General features: G+C 54.0%; 2 protein-coding genes across 2 annotated transcripts; one reads left to right on the top strand and one right to left on the bottom strand.

Moving 5' to 3' along the window:
* Positions 1 to 2657: 2657 nt before the first annotated feature.
* Positions 2658 to 7651, top strand: CD37 (CD37 molecule). The gene is made up of 8 exons (XM_012643225.1): positions 2658 to 2870; positions 2982 to 3054; positions 3903 to 4027; positions 4130 to 4204; positions 5052 to 5156; positions 5855 to 6073; positions 6412 to 6495; positions 7306 to 7651. The coding sequence occupies exons 1-8, from the start codon at positions 2802 to 2804 to the stop codon at positions 7381 to 7383; spliced, it is 828 nt and encodes a 275-aa protein (XP_012498679.1). The 5' UTR covers positions 2658 to 2801; the 3' UTR covers positions 7384 to 7651.
* Positions 7652 to 7672: 21 nt separating this feature from the next.
* On the bottom strand, positions 7673 to 23630 carry TEAD2 (TEA domain family member 2). The gene is made up of 13 exons (XM_012643224.1): positions 23594 to 23630; positions 21804 to 22041; positions 21358 to 21422; positions 20467 to 20529; positions 19172 to 19183; positions 18839 to 18946; positions 18673 to 18731; positions 15996 to 16060; positions 14735 to 14877; positions 11834 to 12007; positions 10051 to 10218; positions 9223 to 9375; positions 7673 to 8448 (listed from the first exon to the last, which is right to left on the bottom strand). Exons 2-13 carry the CDS (start codon positions 22033 to 22035, stop codon positions 8335 to 8337), a joined length of 1356 nt encoding a protein of 451 aa, XP_012498678.1. The 5' UTR covers positions 22036 to 22041; positions 23594 to 23630; the 3' UTR covers positions 7673 to 8334.
* Between the last annotated feature and the right edge of the window lie 67 nt (positions 23631 to 23697).

Genomic DNA, 23697 nt, shown 5'->3' with positions numbered 1-23697 from the left:
ATTTTAAAGTCCAAAATGCTTTATGTAAGTCCAAGGAGAAACCAGGGACCTAAGCCTCTTTTATCTCCTGGATGTTCTATCTCTGAGTCCTTGTGCTGAATCCTCAGCTTCGCACAGCCAGCGAGTGAAGGGAGTAAGGATTACAGAGGACATTTTATGGCCAGGCTCTTCTGCACCCACTGCAGCAGCCCAAGGCCATTCGCATGACCTCAACCTCACTGCAAGGAGGCCTGACAAATGCAGTCCTCCTATGTGCCTGGGAAAGAAGAAACCAGATCGATGAGCATCTGGCAAATCTCTGCCTCCTACCCTAGACCTCTAGTTACTCACATCCTTGTTTCTGATGAGGGGATTAGTAGGTGGGAAAAGGAGAGATTGATGTACTATTATAGTTTCCTATGGCTGCAAAAACAAATTATCACACACTTGGTAGCTTTAAACAACAGAAATTCATTCTCACACAGTTCTGGAGGCCAGAAGTCCAAAATCAAGGTGTCAGCAGGACCACACTTCCTCCAGAATTTCTGGGGAAGTATCAGTTCTTTGCCTTTTCCAGCGCCTGGTGGCTCCAGGAGTTCCTTGACTTCTGGTCGCAGAACTCCAATCTCCACCTCCATCTTCACGTGGCGCCCTCCTCTTCTGTGTCTTCTCTTCTGTGTGTCTCTTAGAAGGACACTTGTCGTTGGATTCAGGGCCCACCTGGATAATTCAGGATGATTTCGTCTTGGGACCCTTAACATAATTACATCCGTAAAACCCTTTTTTCTAAATAGGGTTGCATTTGCAAATTCCAGGGATTAGGACATAGACATATCTTTTGGGGGACACCATTCCACCCACTGCAATCAGCTATCATTACTTTTGTGGAAAATGATAGGGGTCTGGACTAGGATGATGGCCTGGGAGAGAAGGGGATGGATTTACAATGTATTTTAATGGTAGAGCATAGAAGAGTTTGTGATGGTTACAAGTAGCAGCCGAGGAATGAGAGGGTGACTGTGTCACTCAGGTCTGGGTTTCAAAATGACTCCCCTGGGGCCATGTTGGGGTTGGACTGGAAGGGAGAGACTAGAGGCCAGGGAGGAGGCTGAGGTCAGGGTCCAAATGAGATCAGGATCCCTGAGCCAGCTTGAACCCTGAGGACAGAGAGAAGGGGTCAAGTGGAGAATTAGGAGGCAAGAAGTATCCACCTTAGAGACTGACAAGGCAATTGGGGGAGTGGGGACAAGGACAGGGGTTTGGCCCAGTGACGGGGTAGATGGTGGGGCTGCCTCAGACGGGAAAACCAGGCAAGGGTGAGAATTTGAGGGAGACCCTGAGCTCTGTGTAGGGTGTGGTGAGAATTAATGTCCCAGGGGACACCCAGGGGACAGTTGGCTGGAGCTCAGGAGACAGATTTAGAAAATAGTAGATGAGGCCAGGCACAGTGGCTCACATCTGTAATCCTAGTACTTTGGGAGGCCAAGGAGGGAGGATTGCTTGAGGTCAGGGATTTAAGGTTGTAGTGAGCTATGACGATGCCACTGCACTCTAGCCCAGGTGACAGAGTGAGACTCTGTCTTGGAGGAAGGAAGGAAGGAAGGAAGTAAAGAAAAGAAAGAGAGAAAAAGAAAGAAAGAAAAAAAATATTAATAGTAGATGAGATCTCTCAGAAGGGAGAGAGGGCTGGGTACTCAGGGAGCCAGGGTTCCCAGGGTGTAGGTATATGACTGGGTGGTGGAAAAACCCCCAAAGTTGGAAATCTGTGAGGGATGTGAGACTTGACCGGAGTGGGGAGCCAATGAGGACTTCAGGGGGACTGCGGAGGCTGCAAGGGTGCCCCAGCAAGCAGGCGCTGCAAACTCAGATCTGACTGCCAAGCTTCCATGCTCCGTCCTGACTCCTTCTCCCCTCAGGCCCCACTGCAGAGGCAGGAAGCACTGCATGAGGCCCAGCTTCCGCTGGGTTTGTCGACACCGCTCAGCTGCCCTCCCCACTCCCAGGGACATTCCCATCTCAGGTCTGCAGCACTTTCACTTCCCCAGGTGCCCGGCCCCTGCCCCTCAGCACATGGGAGCGCCCTGGTCTACAACAGGATGCAGAGACAGGGGCAAAGGCAGGGGGGCGGGGCAGAGAGTGAAAGGAGGACAGGGACCCAGAGAGAAAGGGCCAGAAGCCCAGACAGAAGGAGGATAGAGACAGAAAGGACAGGAGGACAGAAATCCAGAGGGCAAGGAAAGAGACCCAGAGACAGAGAAAGAGATTGTGAGAGAAAGGGGCAGAGAAGAGGGGGAGAAAAAGACCCAGAGACCCAGACAGGGGGAACAAGAGCCCCAGGGCAGGGAAGGAGGAACAGAGCTGGGTGCAGACAGGGCAGAGCCCAGCAGGCCGTGAGGTCAGAGTGTCTGTGAGGTCGGCTGCTGTCCAGGGCCAGACCTGGAGTCCCAGTGCCCAGCGGTGGGTATGAATGGATCAAGAGTCCCTTTGGATCCCGTGGCCTGAGCCATGGAGACGTGGGAGGAAGTGCCCCATGTGTCCTTGGTGCCCACAAATTCCAAGGCCCCTCAGGTACCAGGGTGTATGCCCAGAAGGACAAGTGAGGGAGACAGGGACAGAGACAGAGACAGAGCGGAGAGTCACTTTGGGTGAAGAGGGAGGGGGTGGAGCCCCACCCCTGGAACTTCCTCTTTCTCTGTGTTCTTCCTTTCTCCCCCTCTCTCAGCCTCTCGCGCTCTCTCTCGGCCTCTGTCTTTCTGCCTGTCTCCCCCACTGCCAACACCTGTCCGGTCCCTCAAGCTGATCACTCCCCCTTCTAGGCGAAGATGTCGGCCCAGGAGAGCTGCCTCAGCCTCATCAAGTACTTCCTCTTCGTTTTCAACCTCTTCTTTTTCGTGAGTTGCCTCCTGGCTACCCAGCCCAGGCCCCAGCCCCTGCCGCAGCGCCCCAAACCTCACTCACATCCCCTCTTCGCCCCCCGCCATATTCTCATCTCCTCCCTCCAGGTCCTAGGCAGCCTCATCTTCTGCTTCGGCATCTGGATACTCATCGACAAGACCAGCTTCGTGTCCTTTGTGGGTGAGGGGGGCTGGGACAGTCGGGAGGGCCTCCCCCTCAGGTGACCTCCTGGGGTCTCCCTTGTCCCAGGGAGGCCCACAGTGCCTGACTCCCTGGGCAAGCCACAGGCTCCGGTCACCTGCTCACCGTTGCTGCGCCTCTCGGAGCCTGTGTTTTCCCCGGGGTTGTGCCTATCAATAATAATAGTGACGAGAGCCATTTCTCAAGCACTTCCTATGTGTCACATCTTCTGCTGCTGCTCATCAGACCCTCCCACAAACCTTCCTTTTGCTTGAGGTCGAGAGGGGAAGTCCCCTGCTGGATGTCGTGCAGCAAGGAAGTAGAAGAGCAGAAATCATATTAATAACAGCAGAAAAATAATACAGGAGTAATCGTCCAAATCCTAGTAGCTCATATTTAATAAGCATTTGCCCTGTATTGAGGACTGACTTGAACACATGCTCCTATGTGTCCCTCGAGATAACCCTGAGAAATAAATATCATTATCCACTAGGCCTCAGAGGGTTTAAGTGACTGAGCCAATGTCACAGGACAAGTGGTGGGGTTGAAACTACTGGGGATGAGGAGGAGCGGAAGGAGAGAGTGAGAGCAAAAGAGAGGGACAGAGATCCAGAGAGGGGGGAACAGGTCCAGAATGAGGAGGAGAAAGTCCCAAAAAGAGACAGAGACTCACAGTGGGGCAGGGACAGTCCCAGAGAGAGGCAGAAACCCAGAGACAGGGGCACCAGGAGCCCAGAGAGAGGACCCCCAGAATACTGCTCTCCACTTCGGTGGCTGCCTGGGTGGGGGATGGGGCTGCTTGGAACTGTGTGCCCAGGCTCACTGTCACTGCCTCTCACCTCTCCCAGGCTTGTCCTTCGTGCCTCTGCAGATCTGGTCCAAAATCCTTGCCATTTCAGGAATCCTCACCATGGGTCTCGCCCTCCTGGGTTGTGTGGGGGCCCTCAAGGAACTCCGCTGCCTTCTGGCTCTGGTGAGTCCCCCAGCTCCCTCCATCCCTGGGACCACTCCTAATCCTCCCTTCAAAAATGGCCTAGGGAGGGGGCTGAGCCTGACCTCTCCACTCTGCCCCCAGTATTTTGGGATGCTGCTGCTGCTGTTTGCCACGCAGATCACCCTGGGAATCCTCATCTCCACTCAGCGCGTCCGGGTGAGCTTGCTGTCACTGCCACCACCCCACCTTGGCACTGGGTGGGGAGTAGTTGTGGGAGGGGGTGGAGAGAGACCCGGAACAAAGGCAGACAGGGGCTGCCATAGATGAAGAGAAATAACAGGCTGGGTGCAGTGGCTCACGCCTGTAATCCCAGCACTCTGGGAGGCCCAGGTGGGAGGATCGCTTTAGCTTAGGAGTTTGAGACCAGCCTAAGCAAGAGCAAGACCCTTCTCTGCTAAAAATAGAAAGAAAAAAAATTAGCTGGGCGTGGTGGGACGTTCCTGTAGTCCCAGCTACTCAGGAGGCTGAGGCAGGAGGGTGACTTGAGCCCAGGAGTTTGAGGTTGCTGTGAGTAGGCTGAGGCCATGGCACTCTATTCTGAGAGACAGAGTGAGACTGTGTCTAAAAATAAAAAAGAGAGAGAGGGAGGGAGAGAAACAACAGAGAGGTAGAGGACAGAAAGAGATACAGATACAAAGACTGGCAGAGTGACAGAGAGGGAGATAGAGTCAAAGACACGGAGTCAGAGACAGACACATCAACATGGACAGACATAAAGAGATCCAAGGGAAACACATGGGATGGGGAGCTGGAGGGGACAGAGAGAGAGAGAGAGATAAAGAAAGAAATAGAAGCTCCCAAAGAAGAGATAGAGACCTAATGACGCCCGGACATAGTGGGAGAAACAGGACAGACCTGAGGAACAGAGACCTAGCTAGACATTCGGGGAGAAACCGAGGCCGACACAAAGGTACTCAGGAACCCCTTGGAGCTGAGACAGCCTGAGAGAGGCTGGGGCAAGAGGCTGAGCAGATACGGCCCCGCCTCACTCTCCGCCTCGCAGCTGGAGCGAAGCGTGCAGGACATCGTGAAGAAGACCATCCAAAATTACCACGCCAACCCGGAGGAGACCGCGGCTGAGGAGAGCTGGGACTACGTGCAGTTCCAGGTGCGTGAGCCCCCGACTCCATTCTGACGCGTACCCCTCGTCGAGATCCCGGACTCCGATGTTGCTCTCCCTGGTTCTTCAAGGAGACTGCGCCCAGACGTGGCCCCGGTCCCCAGCTCCAGACCCTAAAATACCCCAACCCCACCCCGCCTGACGTGGTCCCGCCCCCAAATGATAACATAACTGGCCCCAACATGGCCCAGTCCCAGTACCTAGACCCTGGTGTAGCTCCACCCTCTGTCTCGAGGAGACTCCGCCCCGCCTCAAGTGGCCGGGTCCCTACACCCGAGACCGTAGCGTGACCCAGCTTCCCACTCCGTGGTGACTCTGGTTCCCACCGGATCCCACCCCCGATGAGATTCCATTCCCTGGACACTCATGTCGCCTCGCATTCCCACTCACCTTTCCCCTGAGGCTGAACTGCACCGCCCACCCAATCTTCGCTCCACAGCGCGATGCTGCAGCTCCTTCCCCAGCCACGGATCACCCCGTCACTCACGTCTCTCCCAGTTCCACGTTCCAGTAACGTCCCCTGGCCCCTTCGCATCCCTGGCCCAGCCCACTGCCCCCACCCTGCACCCACCACTTAGCCCCCTGCTCCCCGACATGACCTCCTACCCACCACCTAGTCCCTTGATCCCCAACATCATCTCGTATCTCTCCAGTCCCCGTGCCTATGATTCGTATTCCTCTCCCAGCTGCGCTGCTGCGGCTGGCACTCTCCGCAGGACTGGTTCCCGGTGCTCATCCTGAGAGGCAACGAGTCGGAAGCGCACCGCGTGCCCTGCTCCTGTTACAACTTGTCGGCGACAAACGACTCCACAATCCCCCAGTTCAGCCGGCTCGGACCGCCAGTGCGGCCCAGACACAGCACAGACCTTTGCACGGTCCCGGCACAAAGCTCCATCTACCGCGAGGTGAGGTGGGGCCTGGAGGGGAGGGGAGGGGGCTGACGGGGCGGGGCAGGGCCTTCTGGAGGCGGGGCCGCAGATGATGGGCGGGATCTGTGAGAGGGTGGGGCTACAGGGAAAGGAACGGTGCAACAGGAGGGGCGGAGCCCTCTGCAAGGGGCGGGGTCTGCAGGAAGGGCGGGGCATAAAGGCCAGGCTTGGAAGAGGTGAGGCGGAGGGGTAGAACTAAGGAAACCAGAGAACCGTGGTAACTGGGGGAGCAGGTCGGTGCCTGAAAGTGAGGCGAGGGCTGGGCCTGGACTTGCAAGAGAATCCCAGAAAGAACTCTATTTGTACACCCCCAGGGCTGCGCGCAGAACCTCCAGAAGTGGCTGCACAACAACCTCATTTCCATAGTGGGCATCTGTCTGGGCGTCGGTCTACTTGAGGTGATCTGGACCCGCCCCCACTTGCCATTGGCCCTATAATCCCTAGATGGCTCCGCCCTTGATCGCGCGTCGTCGGGTTGTCTGTCAAAGATGCCTGTGCGACTGCGCTCTAGCGGGCGGATCCTGGCCCTCCCGTCGCCTGCCTAGGACGAGGGGGCGGAGACCTAACTTCTGCGAGCCCTGATTGGCCGTACGCAGGGAGAGCCTCCTGCTATTGGCCGCAATAGCCCTCCCGTTTCCTCGCAGGTGAGTGTCATGGTGCTGAGCCTGCAGCTACAGCGCTGGGCGTCCCGCCGGGAACCCGAGCCGTCAGTGGCGGGCGCCAACCGTTCCAGCCCCGGGCCCAGCCTGATCGCTGACGGCGGCAGCGGGCGCTGTGGCGTGCTCAGCAGTAGCGGGCGTAGCGGCAGTCTAAGGGGTGGCTGGGGCATGGCGGATGCCTGCCCCAACTGGGGGGACAAGGCCCCGCAGGGCAAGCTGCCCATGGCCCTGGGGCCCTGGCCGCTGTGGGACCAAGACGAGGAGCAGCCCGAGACGGGGAGTGCAGGAGCAGAGACTGAGGCCGAGGCGGAGGGAGAGGCAGATGAGCCTCCAGAATAAAGAACCTTGGGCTTGCTTCCGACCCTACTCCTCAGACGCTACTGTAGTTCTCCCTCTAGCCTCGCTCATTTCTACCTCTCCCTTCTCTAGCCCTGTTGATCCAATTCTGGGTCCTAGCCTGACTTTTCTCCCTGGTTAGGGGGAGGCTCATCACACACACTGCCGCCGACACCCACTAAACGTCTCTGACTGCGTCTCCTTTCTCTGTAGCTCGGCTTCATGACGCTGTCGATATTCCTGTGCAGAAACCTGGACCACGTCTACAAACAGCTCGCTCGATACCGCTAGGCCCCATCCTTCCCAAGCCCCGCCTGGACCCCTTCAAGTGCACTTCCGTGCCACCTGTAAATATTTGTTTAATCCTCAGTTTGCCCCAGTCATTGAGCCCTCCACCTCATTCCCCTGGGGACCCAGGTGTCTGCCTGCCTGGCTGCTGCTGTCCCCTCTCCCGTGGGACCTGGGGCTTCCGTCCACCAGCTTCCTGCCCCCAAAGATATTTCATTTCCTTGCCTCGTCTGTTGGCCTACCACCTCCCACAAGATTATTTTTCACCCAAACCTCAAATAAATACCGTGCATTTTGGTAAAATAGCTTTATCCTCTGTCAGAACACAAACCAACACACTTTGGGGTCTGGGGAAGGAAACACAGTCCAGCTCATGGCTCACTGAGAAGGAGGGGGATGAGATTACAAAGCCTCACCCCATTGTTTGTGCAGCTGAGATAAAGTCATAACTCTTATAAATATCTCATTATATTAAAAATATTTCCAGGGCCCACCTGGCTCTGCTCCTGCACAAAAAGGGTTAATCTTTGTGATACAAGGAGTGGTAGGGAGAGGCAGAAATTTAGGGGGAGGGGCAGCTGGAAAACAGGAAGGGAGACAAGCCACTGTGTAACTAAGGCCCTTGGAAACATCCAGAAGGTGGAGAGGGGGCCCCGTCAGAGGCTAAGAAATGTACCTGGAAGTTGTCTCACTCCTGTCCTCAATCCCTGATGCTCCGGAGTGATCTGTCCTTTCAGACACCCCCTGTGAGGTCCCACTATCAGAGTCTGTTCTTTCCTCAGTCCCAGCCTGTTCAGCTCACCAACCAAGTTTTGGGGTCCCCTATTGCTTAGGCCTCTGAGGTCAGCCCCTTTAAATCACAGCCCCCTCCCTAAATAAGTAGCATAAGGAGAGCTGGAGGGTCCTTCCTGGGAGGAGAGTGTTCCGGGGGTGAGCCAGTTTTGGGGTCCCCCTTCAGTCCCTGACCAGGCGGTATATGTGGTGCTGGGCTCCCCGCTCGCTGGTGGAGACCTCGAAGACGTAGGCGGTGCACAGCAGCAATTCCTGGGTGTCTCTGTTTGTCACCACCTGCCAGGGAGGCCAGGAGAAGGGGCTCTATGCTTGGAAGGGAGGGCAAGGAGCACTGTGCCCTCCCCAAGCTATCATGAGGCACCCAGCAGACCTCTTTTCCACCCCCACAAAACAAGTCCCCACCATGTCATGTTTCCCAAGTAAAAGGGACACCCAAATGTCAAGTTCCCTGGGCAATGGGAGTTACCCCTAAGCTGAGGGCCCTCACATCAGATGGTATGTCATGTCTCAGAGTTAATGGGGTTCCCCCCACATCACATTCCCCAGGTGAAAGGGGTCTCCACCATGCCGCAGGTAAAGGGAGTACCATCGCTTCAGGTCCCCCAGCCCAGGGGTCTCTACCTCAGCACATTTCCCAAAGTTAAAGGGGCTTCTACCACATCACATTCCCGGAGCTAAGGTTGGGGTCCCTGGGAAGCTGAGGATCTGGCGAGGTGGCCTCCATGTCAGCTTCCCCAGTGAAGGAGGGATCGATCCCCTTATGTGAGAGTGCTCTGAAGTCCCCACCACCTGAGTTCACCTACTGAAGGGGTCCCCTAAGCTAAGGGTCAACTGTGGGGTCCCCACTGCATCAGTTTCCTGGTTAAAAGAGCCCTAGGCTGAGCGCTCACTTCAGAGTCCCTGCTGTGTCAGTACCAAGGGTAAGCGGGTCCCCTGGGCTGAGGGTCCAACATGGGGTCCCCCTGCCCCTGTCCCCCTAGACTAAGGGTTCTGTTGTGGGCACTCCCCTCCACATCAGGGCCCCTGCTTGGCCCAGCCCCAGCATGTCACCTGGAGGATGGTGAAGTTCTCAAGGACGCTGTTCATCATGTATCGCTCGGGCAGCTGCCGCAACTTGTGCAAGAAATTCACCAGGTACTCACACATGGGCGAGCGCAGCAGTCGGTACACGAATCTCCCGTCCTCCAGCTGGGCCCGCTCCGTCTAAACCAGGGGGCAGGGAGTGGGGAGGGCAGTGGCTCAGAGACACATGGGTCACCCCAGGAACTCCACCTGTGCCTCTCTGATGCCATACCCACTCCCACTGCTATCTTCTCTCCATCACCCCACCCACAGTGACCAGAGACGGAGCCCTGAACCCTTGGGTATCCAACTCAGGATCTCTGAGCCTGCAAACCAGGAACCCCCCAAGCCCCACAAAGTGACGCTTTGAATGCTCAAAGACCTCTGAACTCCTCTGACCTCCAAGCCCTCAGATACCCTCCAAACCCTCCAAAGACCCCTCCACAACAGCTCCAAACTCTGTATGACCTCTGGCCTTAAGATCCTCTAAGTCCCCAGCAATCCCTAAGCGTGACTTCTGAACCTCCTTGCCCTACAAATCCCTCCATATCCATAAGAACCTTTTGAACTATAGTGACTCTAAATCTCTGTACCACACCTTACCTTTCAGCCCTCAAAGTGATCCCTACCTGTGACTTTTGAACTCCACATTAGCTGCAAATTTATGCACTAAACCCTCAAAGAGGCTGGGATGCCCCACCACCACCATGCACACCCCCAAATGCCTGAGCCATCATGGCTGTGGTCCACTCAGCACCCCTAGAGTGGCAGGTGGCTGGGCACTCACCCGCCCAGAGCTCCACCCTCCAGCCTCACCTCCACCTTCTCCACCACCTGCTTGCCAAAGGAGCAGACCTTGGAGGAACAGGTGAGGGTCATGTGCTCCAGGCTCTCATACTGGCTGCTCACTCCGTAGAAGCCACCGCTGCTGCTGCCACCACCAGCCCCTGCCTCCTCACCACTTGGGCCCCAGTTCAGGTCCGCCTGGGAAATGGGGAGCCACAGATGAGTTGGAGGAGACGTCCTTGTAAATAAATAGTGGGGACTCTGCCCCATAGTTGGTTCCCCCATTGCGCCTGCAGTTGCCGACGTCCCTTCCTCAGCTTGCAAACCTCTCGACGAGCATCCACCCTCCCATCAGTGTTGGAGAAATCTGGGTCCCCAAAATTGTCTTCGCCCTCTCTCCCTAGTAACCAAAGGAGCCCTGGAATTCATCTTTTTTTTCTTGAAGCCCCCAACTCAAGAGTTCAGCCCCTTCCAAGAGCCTGGTTACTAAGGAGGTAGTTACTCCTTAGCAACAGGTTAAAGCTGGGTGCCCTCCCCCAGGGCCCTTCACGACCCTGGTTGCCAAGGCAAGTGGCTAAGCAAAGGGGCCTGATGGGGCCTGAGGAGGCCTGACTCCTCTCCAGAACACTTTTTCCAGCCCTTTCGGCCAATTCTCAGAGGTCAGACGCCCTCCAGAAACCCAATGGCCAAGTGTGTAGAGAGTTGGCCAAGTGTCATTAGGTAAAATGGGGCCTAACGAAGCCTAAGACCTCATCACACCTTTGGTCTGAGACACCTCCTTGAGAGGCACAGCTCTTCCTCCTCCTAACTTTAGTTGCTAACGCTTTGCCAGGTCACTGTCCTCACAGGCCCGACTCCATCCATCACTCTGGCAACAGGGCCTTGTGAAGCCAGGCAAAACCTAAGGCCTTACCAGCCGTACCCCTGAACCCCTTCAGAAGCTGGGCTTCCTAACGGGCTGGCTCTCCAGACCTGGGACCAGGGGAGGCCTGCTTAAGCCCTGACGATGCCAGAGACCTCAGCAGCACATCCCTGGAGCAGTCTCGGGCCTCCACTTCACATACCAGGAAGCTTTATAACAATGACAACCACATGTCCAGCAAGACCAGTAAAATTCAAGCCCTCAGCAGGCTTTCTTCTCAGAGACTACATCCCTCCACTGCACTGGCTACTCAAAAGTTAACACCCCCTCGATGTTTATTGAGCCCCGACAGTGACAGTCACTGTACCGGACACCAAACCAAATAGGCCTAAGAAAGACCCAAGATGATCCCTCTTAGTCACGATTATATACACAGCACCTGGTATCGGACCTGTATATGGGAAGCGCTCAATAGATGATTGTTAAATAGATAAAATACTTTACAAAGCCACTCCCCAGCTCCTTCAATCACTTGCACAAAGCCAGAGATTCACTAGCAACAGGGTCTGGTGGGACCTACTAGCAAAGCCCCAGGCCCCTCTTTAGAGACCAGAACAGTCCATGACTCCATTGGCTAAGGGGAGAGGGTCGTTCCTTAGCAACAAGGCTTAGTGTGGTCAGGTGAGGAATGGGGAGCCTGAAACATGCCACACTAATGCCCAGGGTCATATTAGTCACATGACCAGGTGTGATAAAGTCCAGTGGGATATAGGAAGGCCCAAGTGCCTCCGTCCCTCCCTGGAGGCCAGCAAAGGGGGCTGACACTCCAAGCCATGAGGACTGACTGGTAAGGGCCAGGCTGACGCCAGGCTCTATCCCCCTAGAGCCAGAGGCCTTAGCTGAGTTGGCACATGATTTACACGCACTTTCGCTTTTGCTGCTGGAACTTACCCAGAACTTGACCAGGAAAAAGGCGTGTGGGGGCCCACGATCGTACAGCTCTCGCAGACCACCCTTTTTCTCGGGGAATTTGTCATAGATCTGCCGGACATCCACACTCTCGAGCGGGGGTGCTCCGGGGCTGGGGCAGTGCTGGCTGATGTGTACAAACAGGTGCCTCTGGTACTGAGGAGGGTCGGCCGTGGGTGAAAAGCGGGAGGTGGGCTGGACCTCCGACCCTCACCGCACAAGCCCAGCTCACACCGTTGCCATCCCCACAGCTCCAGCTGGCTATTCCACACCGTCCACCCGACACTAGGCCTGACCCCTAGGCGCTGTCCTCACTCCTTTCTGCCCCTGCCTCCCCACAGTCCCTCAGTCCCCAACTCTCTGCCCTGTCCCCTCATCTCCATCCCCGCTGCCTCAGCCTCAGCTCAGGCCCCAGCCTGTCCCACCCTCACCCCAGCCTCCCAACTCTGCTCTCCAGTTCATCCCTCATACGGCCCCAGAGCTGACCCTGGTCCTCCCGTGCTCATAGTCCTCTCGTGGCCCCCCAGTGCCCCCAGGACAAAGCCCCCACCCCCTCAACCTGGCCCTGTGTAGAGCAGGTGTTCACCACGTTCAATGGATGGATGGGTAGGAATCCACACAGCCCACATCTAATACTCCCTATCCGTCCACATTCTCGTGACTGCTTGTCTTGACTCTTTCCATATCCTGAAAGCTCTCCCCATCTCCTCCTCCAACACAAATCTTCCCTCCATCTTTCCAGGCCCAAATCCACCTCTTCCTGGAAGCCTCCCTTGATAACAATCAGATAGGATCTCTCTACCCCACCCTTTCCATAATTCCCCACTGCCCTCAGGAGAAAGTCTGGGTCCTTCAACTTAGCAATGCCAGTTCCTCCAGAACCAGAACCTGGCTACCTATCTGCAGCCTCACCAGCTCCCACCATACTCTATTATTTGTCTTCCTGAAACTCCATTCTCTGCCCATCTCCATATCCGGAACATCCAATTCCACACATGGCAAACTCCTATATAACCCTCAAAGCCCAACTCAAATATTGTCATCTCAGGGAAACCTTCACTAACTCTCCAAACAGAATTACTCCACTGTATACTCACAAAAACTTGAGCTTCCCCTATTCTAGCTTCCCCTGTCCCTGTTATTGAACAGACATCTATCAAGAGATCTGTGTGCAGGCATTATTGTGGGTCCCAGGGTTACAAGACAAAGTCGCTGACCTCATGGAGTTCATAGTCTACTGACAGAGAGAGAAAATTTAAAAATCAGCCCATGGATAATATAAATTTCAAGGGGTGATATATGTTATTAAAAAAAAACATAGTAAAGTATAGGAAGGGGGTTGGAAGTGATATTTTCCATTTCCTGGTATTTTCCACTATGGTGTTTGGGAAAGCCTATTTGAGAAGATAATTCAGCAAAGGCCTGAACAAATGGAGAGGGTGAGTCATGGAGATCTGGGGAAAGTACACTCCAGGCAGCAGGAACAGCAGATGCAAAGGCCCGGAGGCAGGAGTGGGCCTGACATGTTTGAGGAAGAGCAAGGAGGCCAGTGTGACTGGAGCAGAGTGAGTGAGGGTGAGAGTGCAGAGGTGAGGACAGAGCAGGAACAGCGGTCACCCTCAGAGCCTTGTGGGCAACAGAAAGGATGTTACCTTTTACTCCAAGTGGGAGGAGAGGTTTTTTTGTTTGGTTCGTTTTGGGTATTTTGAGACACAGTCTTGCTCTGTTGCCCTCTCTAGAGTGCAGTGACATCATCATAGCTACCTGCAACCTCAAACTCCTGGGCTCAAGCGATCCTCCGGCCTCAGCTTCCTGAGTAGCTGGGACTACAGGCACGTGCCACGATGCCCGGCTAATTTTTTCTATTTTTGGTAGAGACTGGGTCTCCCTCTTGCTGAGGCTGGTCTCAAACTCCTGAGCTCAAGCGATCCTCCCACCTCTGCCTCTCAGAGTGCTAGGATTACAAGCATGAGCCACCATGCCCAGCCTTACATTAGTGTTTTAATTGGTGTTTATACAGTGACAGCTATGTGTTCACAAAACTGTGTTCCTTTACAATGCTAAACTACATTTCCCAGGCTCATTTGCAGTTAGGTGAGACCACATGACTAAGTTCTGGCCAATGGGATGTGAGCAGGCATGACAGTTGACACATCCTAGTCAAATCCTTAAAGCCTCCTGCACAATCTTAACTCTCTCCCTTTCTCCATCTCCTGGCCAGATGTAGAGAATCCCTCGGCAAATTCTGAAGCCCTAGAAAATGGCAGAGGCCAAAATGGAAGGGGCCTGGATACCTGAATCACTGTGTGGAAGGCTCCCGCTAAACCAGCACTGAAATGTTACATGACTGAGAAACTTCTATGGTGTTCAGTCTCTAAGAGTTGGAAGTTGTTTCTTCTAACAGACAGCCCACCTTGGCTTAGTATGGCATCTATCTCCATCCTAGCCCAGGAGAAGCTCAAGCCCAGAAATAAAATCTGCTTTCACAAGTTCCTACACACATCACAAAGCCTGGCAAATGGTAGAAACTCAAACATATTTCATGAATGAATGAACGATGTTCTGGAGAGTTTCTCTGACCTTCCCAACCCATGACCCCATGACCCTCCAGTTCCTTTATGTTAGTAGTTCTCAAAGTATGGTCCCTGAATCAGCCACATCAACACCACCAGGGAGCTTGTCAGAAACACAAATTCTCAAGCCCCACATCACATCTAGTGAATCAGAAGTTCAAGGATTGGGGCCCAGTGATTTCTGTTTTAACAAGCCCCCAGATGACTCTGATACATGCTAACGTTTGAGAACCACTACTCTATGCCCTCTCTCCCTGACACCCTCTACATTCCCAAAATCTCTCCGTGATTATCCCAAAGTTTCACTCACAGAGTCAGCCGCATCCGGCGGTTCCACAAAGGCCGAGAACTCCACCAGCTGCAACCGGGCAGTGCCCAGGGCCCGAGCCTGCCAGGCTGGGGGTGATGGGGCAGGTGGGGGCAGGGGTGAGAGAGCTTGGGGGGGCTCGTACCCTAAAGAGAAAGAAGAAAGAACAATAAAAATTGCTAACATCTATTGAATATATCAGGTACTGTTCTCTCTTGCCTGCCTCCACTTAGAAGCTGAAAAAGCTAAATACTCACTTTCCCAGCCTCCCTTGCAGCTAGAGGTGGCCATGTGACACAGTCCTGGCCAATGAGATGTTAGGGGGGGCTTCTGGGAAGGAGTTTCTTCCTGAATGAAAAAGACAGAACTTTGGGAGGAGAAAGCTTTTGCCCTGTCCAAGTCCTGTTTGGAACATAATGCCTGGAGTCACAACAGCCATCTTAGGACAATAAGACAGAGGCCAGGGGAACTATAGAAATGCCAGTCCTGATATTGCTGAGCTACAGAGCCAGCACAGGAGCAGCCCACCTCCAGACTTTTTGTTATGTGGAATTAACAAAAAGTTAAAGCCTTTATTATTTACATTAAAGCCTTTACTGTTTAAGGCACTATTAACTTGGGCATTCTGTTACTTGCAGCTGAAAGTATTCCTAATTGATAAATCTGTGGAACGTGGGGGATCCAGGGACTCCCTTTTTCACTGACATGAGTTCTCAGGGCCACATCAGCATGGACGTCTGGAAGCCAGGTGAGCTGAGCCTGCCTGGGATTGAAGCCACCACAGAGGAAAGCAGACCAAAGCAACTCCCAATGCTACCACTTGAGTAGCATCCACTTCAGGATCCAGCCATGCCTGAAGCCATCATTCTGAATTATCAGTTATTTGAACTGATAAAAAAAGTTCCTTCTTTCCCCCCCCCTTTTTTTTTTTTTTTGCTTCAGCTAGCCTGATTTGGGCTTCTATCACTTGCACTGCAAGAATCTTGGCTAATACACCTCCCCAATGTCTCATAAGCTAGCAAGTGACAGAATACAAAACCAGTGTGTGTCTGGCTACAGAGACCCTGCTCTTAACCATTGCAAATTCTGCCACTCACTTTTCACCGCAGACAGACACATACACATACACACACACACACACACACTGCCACAGAACTGAGCCTCAGTAAGAATGTGTTCCCTGATTAATGGAAGGTTGAAGGAAACGTAGTTGTGGTCAAGGAGAGAGATGGGAGGCAAAGGAGGGTGGAGAGCAGGCTCTTACCTGGGAGGTCAGTAGCTGGGGGAGTCAGTGATAAGGAGAACGGTGTCTGTGAGAATGGCTTCACGCTGAGAGAAAAAGGAAGCCAGGGGTCAGCAAGATAGAAAGATGCTATTTATACCAGTTAATCTTTAATTAGAGGCCACGAGAAGCCAGACCCTGTGCTAGGATACTCTGTGCACAATGTCACTGAAGCCTCACAGCCTATAGGGTAGGTGGAATTACTGTTCTTCTCATTTTACAAATGAGGAAACTGAGGCACAGACCTGCCCAAAGTCACACCACTGGGGTGCAATGGAGCCTGGACTTGAACGTAGGTCAGTCCTAACCACGAAGCCACTCTTAATGATGACATTTTGATACCCCTCACAAAATGTCAGAAGGAGAAGAGAAACCAGGTCTTGGGACATAGGGAGAAGACAAAGAAGATGGGGAATTTGAAGAAAGAAGAGGCTGAGGGGCTGCGAGGGTGGGAAGAAAATGACCAGGGGTCAGGAGATGGACCATCAGGCCAAAGGTCGGGGTGGGGAGGCAGCACCGTCCAACAGAACTTTCTGTGTGATGGAATGTTCCACATCTTTACCGTCTAACACAGTAGCCACTGGCTACATGTGACTACTGAGCACTGGTGTGGCTGATATGTCTGAGCAACTGAATTTTAAACTTTATTTAATTTTCATTAATTTTAATTAGAATAGCTGCATATGCCTAGTGGCCACAGTACCAAAGACAGTTCTAGAGGTTCAAAGGTAGCACAGGAGATGGTGGTATAGAGACACAGAAGTCAGAGGTCAGGGGTAGATAGGCATGGTGGTCAGAGATCAGGAAAGAGGTCAAGGGTCAAAAGACCTGTATCAGAAAAACAAACTCCAGGGACCTTCAGACTCTGATTCCCAAGGGCTCTGCCTTAGTCCTCGTCATCCCAATTCTAAAATCTAAACTCCAATATTCTGCTCATTGACATAATCTCTGGTCATCAAAGCCATTGTTCAAATGTCACCTCCTCAGAGTGAACTTTCTTGACCCCTGTCTAAAATTGAGCTCATACACCCTGCTTTATTTCTCATATTTATCCCTTTTCTTATTAATTCTTATTTGTTTACATGTTTATTGTCTGCCTCCTCCCCTCCCCAAATACATAAAGCTCCATGAAGGCAGGGATTCTATCTATCTTGTTCACTGCTGTGTCCCCAAACCAAGCACAATACCAGGCACTTAGTAGGCACTCAATAAATCTTTGACCAACCAATTGCTTAATCTTGGCCTTCTCTCACCTCCTGGAACCCACCAAACTTTCCTACCTCAGGGCCCTGTCACATGCTATTGCGAGCTGTTTTCTCTGCCTAAAACATTCCCACCCACAACCTTCACCTGGCCAAGTCCTATTCAGCTTTCAGTGTCACCTTCTCAAAGGAATCCCCAGAACTTTCTCCTCCACCCCAGGACCTGTTGTGTTTCTTCACAGCACTTCACGCACTCTCCAGTTGTGTGTTCATGCAGGTGATGATTTAATCAACATTCATCTCCCCAGTGCAGTGCCTGCGGAACCGGCCCTCCTTCCAGCTCGGCCCCTCCCCTGCAAACCTGTGGTTCCTTCAGCTCCTGGGGACTTGTTCTGATGCTTTCCTCTGTCCCCAAGCAGCCACAGCTCACCAGTGAACTTTCTTCTCTCCCAGTCCGGACCCCATGGCCTGTCACTTCACTCTTCCCCTGGCAATACCCTGAACACTCCTGCCTCACTGTCCTGTAGCCATTGCCTTACTGACACCCAGCCTGGATTCACTAGTTCCTGTCTGGGCTGAAAAGGGTACTTCCCATGAGCCTCTGGGGCCCATTCCTATTCCTCTAGACTAGAAACACATCCCATCACCCTCAGGACTCTCTCAGAGCTGAAAAGGACATTCCCATGTACCTCTGGGACCCATTTGCTTCCTTCTGAGCCTAAGAGAGGATAATAACCCCTATTCTACTACCCTCAAGTCCAAGAACCATCTCAATGGGATGGAAACAAGCCTTCCCATGAGCCTCTGGGGCTCCATTTGATCCTTCCTGGAGTCTCTGGACCTACAACTGCCTTTCCCATGAGCCTCTGGGGCTAGAACAATCCCACTGGGGGATCATTATCCCATGGATGTCCTGCAGGCCCTTCCCACTCATCAAGTCCCATGCTGAGCTCATTTCACCCTAAAACCCACTTCTTCCCCAGGTTGCGCATCTCCAGACAGTCCCACCGACTCTAGGCAAACCCTCGATGCTATCCTTGCCTCCTTCCTCCTTCCCAGGCCAACAGCCCTAGCCCCGTCCCTTCCACTCCCAACTCCCTCTGCCCAGGCCCCTCCTCACTATCCCAGTTCAGACCTAGTCCTGAGCACTTATTATGTGCCAGGTCCTATCCTAATAATTGTACATGTGTTAAACTCATTTATTCCAACAATGAAACTGTGAGGGAAGTACTATTATTATCTCCATTTTAGAGATGAGGAAACTGAGGCTCTGTGCATTGAAGTCACCTACTCAAGGCCCGCAACTGATAAAGGGCAGAGGTCGGATTCAAATCAGATAGCCTGGCTCCAGAGTCTGTGTTCAAAAGGAAGAGGGGAGCTAGAAAGTGGAGTGAGAAAGTTCTCTGGGGGGTGTGAGGGTGGGAGTCAGGTGCTGAGCCAGGACACAAAGTACTCACTCTGGAACATTCCAGGGGGGTCCAGAACCCCCTGACCAAAACTGGAAAAGCTCAGAGGCCTGGAGAGGAGACAAAGAAGGGCGGTTGGTCAGTCCCGGGTTGGCAACTGCAGCCCCATCCCTCCAGCCCCAAACCCCATAATCCCCAGCCCAGGCCACCCACCCACCTGAGGACCGGCAGGACCCAGTTTGGCCTGCAGGGAAGGTGCAGAGATGAGCTGCGCCGAGGACATGGTGGCCATGGTCTGGAAAGCCTTGTCCTTGGAAACCTGGTCCTGGAGGAAAAGGTGACGGTTCCTGTTAATAGGGAGTCCCAGTTAACACAGCGAGGGTGGGACAATGCCGGGGCGGGGCCAGGATGGGGCGACGCAGAGCTGGGGAGTCAACGCACAGGGCTGGGAGAGGGTTGAACTCCCTCTCACTACAGTCCTCTGCCCTCCTCCTGGATGGGGCAATTGTCTGGAGTGAGAGCGGGTGGCAGGATGGGCAGGGGGACTTACCACATTCAGGGCCTGCCCGTGGGGGTGGGGGAGGGTGCCAAAGGAGAAAAGAAAACATGACTTAGGAAGTGAGGCCTAGACTCCCTCACCTCCCTGCCCTACCAGCCCACACAGTCCCACCACCCTGAGCTGAGCAATGGGGGTCAGAGGGCAAAGGCAAAGGGATGGGCGTGAGTAGGAAGTAACAGTGGCCAGCCCTGGAGAAGGGGTCTCCCTGTCCAGGAGAAAAGACAGTAATGAGGGTTTCTAGGTCAAGAAAAAGCCAGAGTAGAGATTCCCAGATGCTCAGGCGACAGGAAATGAGAATTTCAAACCCAGAGAGAATAGGAGGTGAATGTTTCCTAGTCCAGACAGAACAGAGAGGGAACAGAGAAGGTCCAGGAAAGATGGGAAGTGAAGGTTTTTAGACCTAGAGAGAAAGGAAGGGAAGTCTTCCGGGTACAAAAAAGAACAGGAAGTGATTATCCTCAAGTTCAAAGGAAGAGACAAAAAAAATCCCCTCAGGCCCAGAAGGGTAGACTATGAGGGTGTCAGGCCAAGAGGGAACAGAAAATCCAAAGGATGAAGAAAAGAAGATGGATATAAGAATCTCCAACAGGAAATGAAGGTTTCTGGACACAAAAAGAGCTGGCAGGGCACATGGGGCCAGGAAATGGGACGATAAACCAGAGGGGACAAACAGGAGATCTTCGTAGCATGAAAGAGAAGAAAAAATGAGACCGCCAGGAAGAGCAAAAGAAGAGGGACAGGAAGGGGGTGACAACAGCAGCCAAGGGGAGGACTAACAGCCCACCCTTTGTACTGTCCTAAGCTAAATCTTCATCCCCCCCTCTATGCGATCTCTCCCTACCCAGGGTCTCTATCTACCCCCTCTTGCTGGGCCACTGATCCCCCACCTTGGGTGTCTGTACCCCCTGCCCTGTCTACAGAAGTCCCCCATGATGGGTCTCTGTCACCCTCTCTCTCGGTCTCTGTCCCCCTCCCTCTGGGTCTCTGCCCTCCTCTCTCTGGAGCTCTGTCCCCCTCTCTCTGGGTCTCTGTCACCCTCTGTCTCTGAGTCTCTGTCCTCCTCTCTCTAGTCTCTGTCACCCTCTGTCTCTGAGTCTCTGTCCTCCTCTCTCTAGTCTCTGTCACCCTCTATAAGTTTCTATCCCCCTTTCCCTGGGTCTCTGCCCTCCTGTCTCTGGGCCTCTGCTCCCTTCTCTTTTGGGCCCTGTCCCCCTCTGTCTCTAGGTCTCTGTTCTTCTCTCTCTAAGTCTCTGTCTCCCTCTTGGGATGTCTGCCTTGGCCCCTACCTTCAGCTTGGACTGGATTTCCCTTGATTTCCTTCGGGTCAAAACCTGGATGTGACTAGAGACCTGGAGGGATCAACAGAGAAGCAGATTCAGACCACAGCCACCACCCACCCCTTGCGTTCACTACCCCTTCCCTTCCTGCAGGTGCCCCACTGAGCTGCTAGAACATGAAAGATGACAAACACACAGAAGGTGCTAGCCATCTCGGGAGCATGCAAACACGGATATGTCTGCAAAGGCTATTCTTTCCAGGAACTTGCTAACTCCACTGATTTTCCCCAGGTCCAGCAAATCCAGGCCTCTGTCCCCTTCCCCATTGCTTTCTTGTTGGCTCTTTTGGTCTCTCTGACTCTCTGGTTCTTTTTTTTTTTTTTTTTTTTTGAGACGGAGTCTCACTCTGTTGCCCTGGCTAGTGAGTGCCGTGGCGTCAGCCTAGCTCACAGCAACCTCAAACTCCTGGGCTCAAGCAATCCTGTCTCAGCCTCCCGAGTAGCTGGGACTACAGGCATGTGCCACCATGCCCGGCTAATTTTTTCTCTATATTTTTAGTTGTCCAATTAATTTCTTTCTATTTTTAGTAGAGACGGGGTCTCGCTCTTGCTCAGGCTGGTTTCGAACTCCTGAGCTCAAATAATCCACCCACCTCAGCCTCCCAGAGAGCTAGGATTACAGGCGTGAGCCACCGCGCCCGGCCTGACTCTCTGGTTCTAACACAACTGCTAGGAAACTATCCCAAAATAGGCACAGTTAGAGAACACTGACAGCCATGCCGAGACAACAGACAAAAGCACATGAACCAGATCCTCCTTGAACCTGAACCTGTCCATACAAGGAAGTCCCCTAAGAAGATAGGCCCATCCCAGACAGAAGCCCACAAGTCAGTTCTGAGACCTGTTTGCGAGTTCGGGTCTTCCCCGTTCTCAGCTTGATGTAGCGGGCAATCAGTTCATTCCGACCTGAAGATTCAAAGATGGAACAGAGTTAGACCTTCAGCAGAACTTCCCAACGGACAGGAAACTAGGAAAGAAGAGAGCAGCAATAGTCCCCAAAGGTCTGTAGCAGCTGGCCTGCAGGTCTCCTCGGCTATATGGGAGCCAGACTGCTTGGGTTCATATCCCAGCTTGATCATGTACCATCTCTGTGACCTTAAGCAAATCATTTAACCTTTCTGTGCCTCAGTTTCCTCATCTATGCAAATGGTGATGCTAGCTCCTACTGAGAGTCGCTGTGAGAATAATAATGCATTTTTACCTGAACGTCACTTAGAGCTCCATAAGTGTTGATCATTATCACTATTAATCGGTGTGGGCAGGGGCAAAAGACTCAGGTAGACTCACCATACATCTTGCCTTCATCAGACAGGATGATTTTCCGGCGGCCGCAGGGTGGGTAGATGGCCAGGGCCTCCTGGAAGCTCTGCTCAATGTCTGGGCTCCAGACACCCTCTGCATCCGGGCCACCGTCTCCTCCAGCCCCCTCGCTGCCTCCAGTACCCTCCTCACTGCCTTCCTCACTGCCTGTCCAGCCGCTGCCATCGTCCAGGGGGGCCCCAACCCGGGGTTCCCCCATCTGGGCCTGGAGGAACACAGAGCTCAGCAAGCTTCCCCCAAACCCCCTCGAAGAACTTGAAGCTTGAGGGCTGGGGGTCCGCACTGCTGGGTCCTGGAGGAGAAAGGGGCTGGATTTCTGGAAAAGCTTAGGGTGTGAGTGTTCTCTGAGTTTGGAGAGGAACTGAATTGTAGAAGTCGTAAATACCCCAGAGTAATGCCTAGGGCCCATGAGGGCTAAAACTCTGGGCATGGGTTCCTGGTTTTAGAGAAGATGGAAGTCAGGAGCTAGTTGCAGGGAAGGAGGGTGTGGGTGCAACCATCCCAGTCCCACCCCAGGAACAGGTGCTAGGATGTGAGCAGCAGCTGCTAGAAAAGAAGGAAGAGGTGAGAGGCCCAAGTAAGGTTGACAGGAGATCTAGAAAGAAGGAAACCAAGACCCAGAGAGAAGGGGACAGAGACCAGAGAGACAAGGATATAGAGACCCAGAAAGAGAGATTGAGACTCAGAAGGGCACAGAGGCCTGGAGAGAGAGAAACAGAGACCCAAAGAGAGGACCACAGAGACCTAGAGAGAAGAGGACAGAGACCCAGAAAGAGGGGTAGAGACTCAGGGCAGAAACTGAGGCCGAGACCAGGAAAGACCCACAGAACCACAGGCTGGGGGGCAGGGGCGCCCTGCCATCAGGCGAGCCAGAACAAAGGGCCCAGGCGTCCCCTCCCCCAGCTTCCCACAACCCCCATCAGGGGCGGGGCTGGCCAGCAGGGCGACTCCCCTCCGGCCCCCGGTCCCGCCCCTCCCCGGCCCTCTCCTCCCCTCCCCCTGCGCCGTGGGCTCAGATCCAACTCAAGTTCCCAGTGACTTTCCGGAGGCCAGGAACAGGGAAAACTTTTCCCAACACAGATCCCGCCTCCCTGGAGGCTCCATGTCTTCCACAGCTTTCCCAGGACCCCAGGGTCCAGGGCCCCCATTCCTCTTCTCCCTCGGACCCTGGCAGACAAAGAGCCCAGCCCGAGCGCAGTGACGCTGCGGCGCTCAGGACCCCGTAGGCCAAAATCCCAGCCCAGCCCTCCCCCATGTGGCCAGACAAAGGGACGGTGGAGCCGAGTAAGAAAGGTACCCCCTAATTTCCCGCCGCAGCCCCATAGCCCCGAAAAGACAAGACTGAAGATCCAGAAAGCCCTAAGGCGCTCCCTCGGCTACCTCCGAGGCCTTCCCTTCTCCATAAGGCGGACCCGAAGCCCACAAATTGCACACGGGGTCCCTCTCAGTCCCAACTGACACTGCCGCAGACACTCACGCACCCCCACAGCCCGCCAGAGTCCTCAGCCCTCGCCCACCCCTGCGCGCACTACACGCCCAGACGCGGCCCCATCCACAAACACCCTAACTCTGGCGAAACTTCCAGCTCCGTACAGAGGCTCGGACGGGAGCGCAAACTCGCGGCCCCAGGCAAAGAGAGCGCGGCGGGCAGTTCAGCGCTGGTCCCACGACACACAGCTCACCTCATAGCGAGCAACTTCCCACCCCAACTCACACACCCCAAAGCGGGTCCCCGACTCCCACCGGCGCCTTCCTACCTCCCGGCCTGGGGCTGGGGAGCCGCGGCGGGCGGGGCGCGGCGAGGGAGAAAGTTGCCGGGAGCTTTGTTTGGGAAAAGTGGGAGGGACCGCAGGGGGGGCGG

The sequence above is a fragment of the Propithecus coquereli genome, unplaced genomic scaffold, assembly GCF_000956105.1.
Source record: "Propithecus coquereli isolate 6110/MARCELLA unplaced genomic scaffold, Pcoq_1.0 Scaffold193, whole genome shotgun sequence".
NCBI lineage: Eukaryota > Metazoa > Chordata > Mammalia > Primates > Indriidae > Propithecus > Propithecus coquereli.
Note: the sequence above shows the minus strand (reverse complement) of the source record. Positions and strands in the feature narration are given on the sequence as shown.

Coding starts and splice junctions, on each gene's coding strand:
- CD37 (XM_012643225.1), top strand. CDS start 2,802: ATGTCGGCCCAGGAGAGCTGCCTCAGCCTCATCAAGTACTTCCTCTTC. Junction 4,205..5,051: donor TCTCCACTCAGCGCGTCCGG/GTGAGCTTGCTG, acceptor TCCGCCTCGCAG/CTGGAGCGAAGCGTGCAGGA. Junction 6,074..6,411: donor AAAGCTCCATCTACCGCGAG/GTGAGGTGGGGC, acceptor GTACACCCCCAG/GGCTGCGCGCAGAACCTCCA.
- TEAD2 (XM_012643224.1), bottom strand. CDS start 22,035: ATGGGGGAACCCCGGGTTGGGGCCCCCCTGGACGATGGCAGCGGCTGG. Junction 16,061..18,672: donor CCCCCCTGGAATGTTCCAGA/GTGAGTACTTTG, acceptor TTTTTCTCTCAG/CGTGAAGCCATTCTCACAGA. Junction 10,219..11,833: donor TTTTCCTGGTCAAGTTCTGG/GTAAGTTCCAGC, acceptor CCCATTTCCCAG/GCGGACCTGAACTGGGGCCC.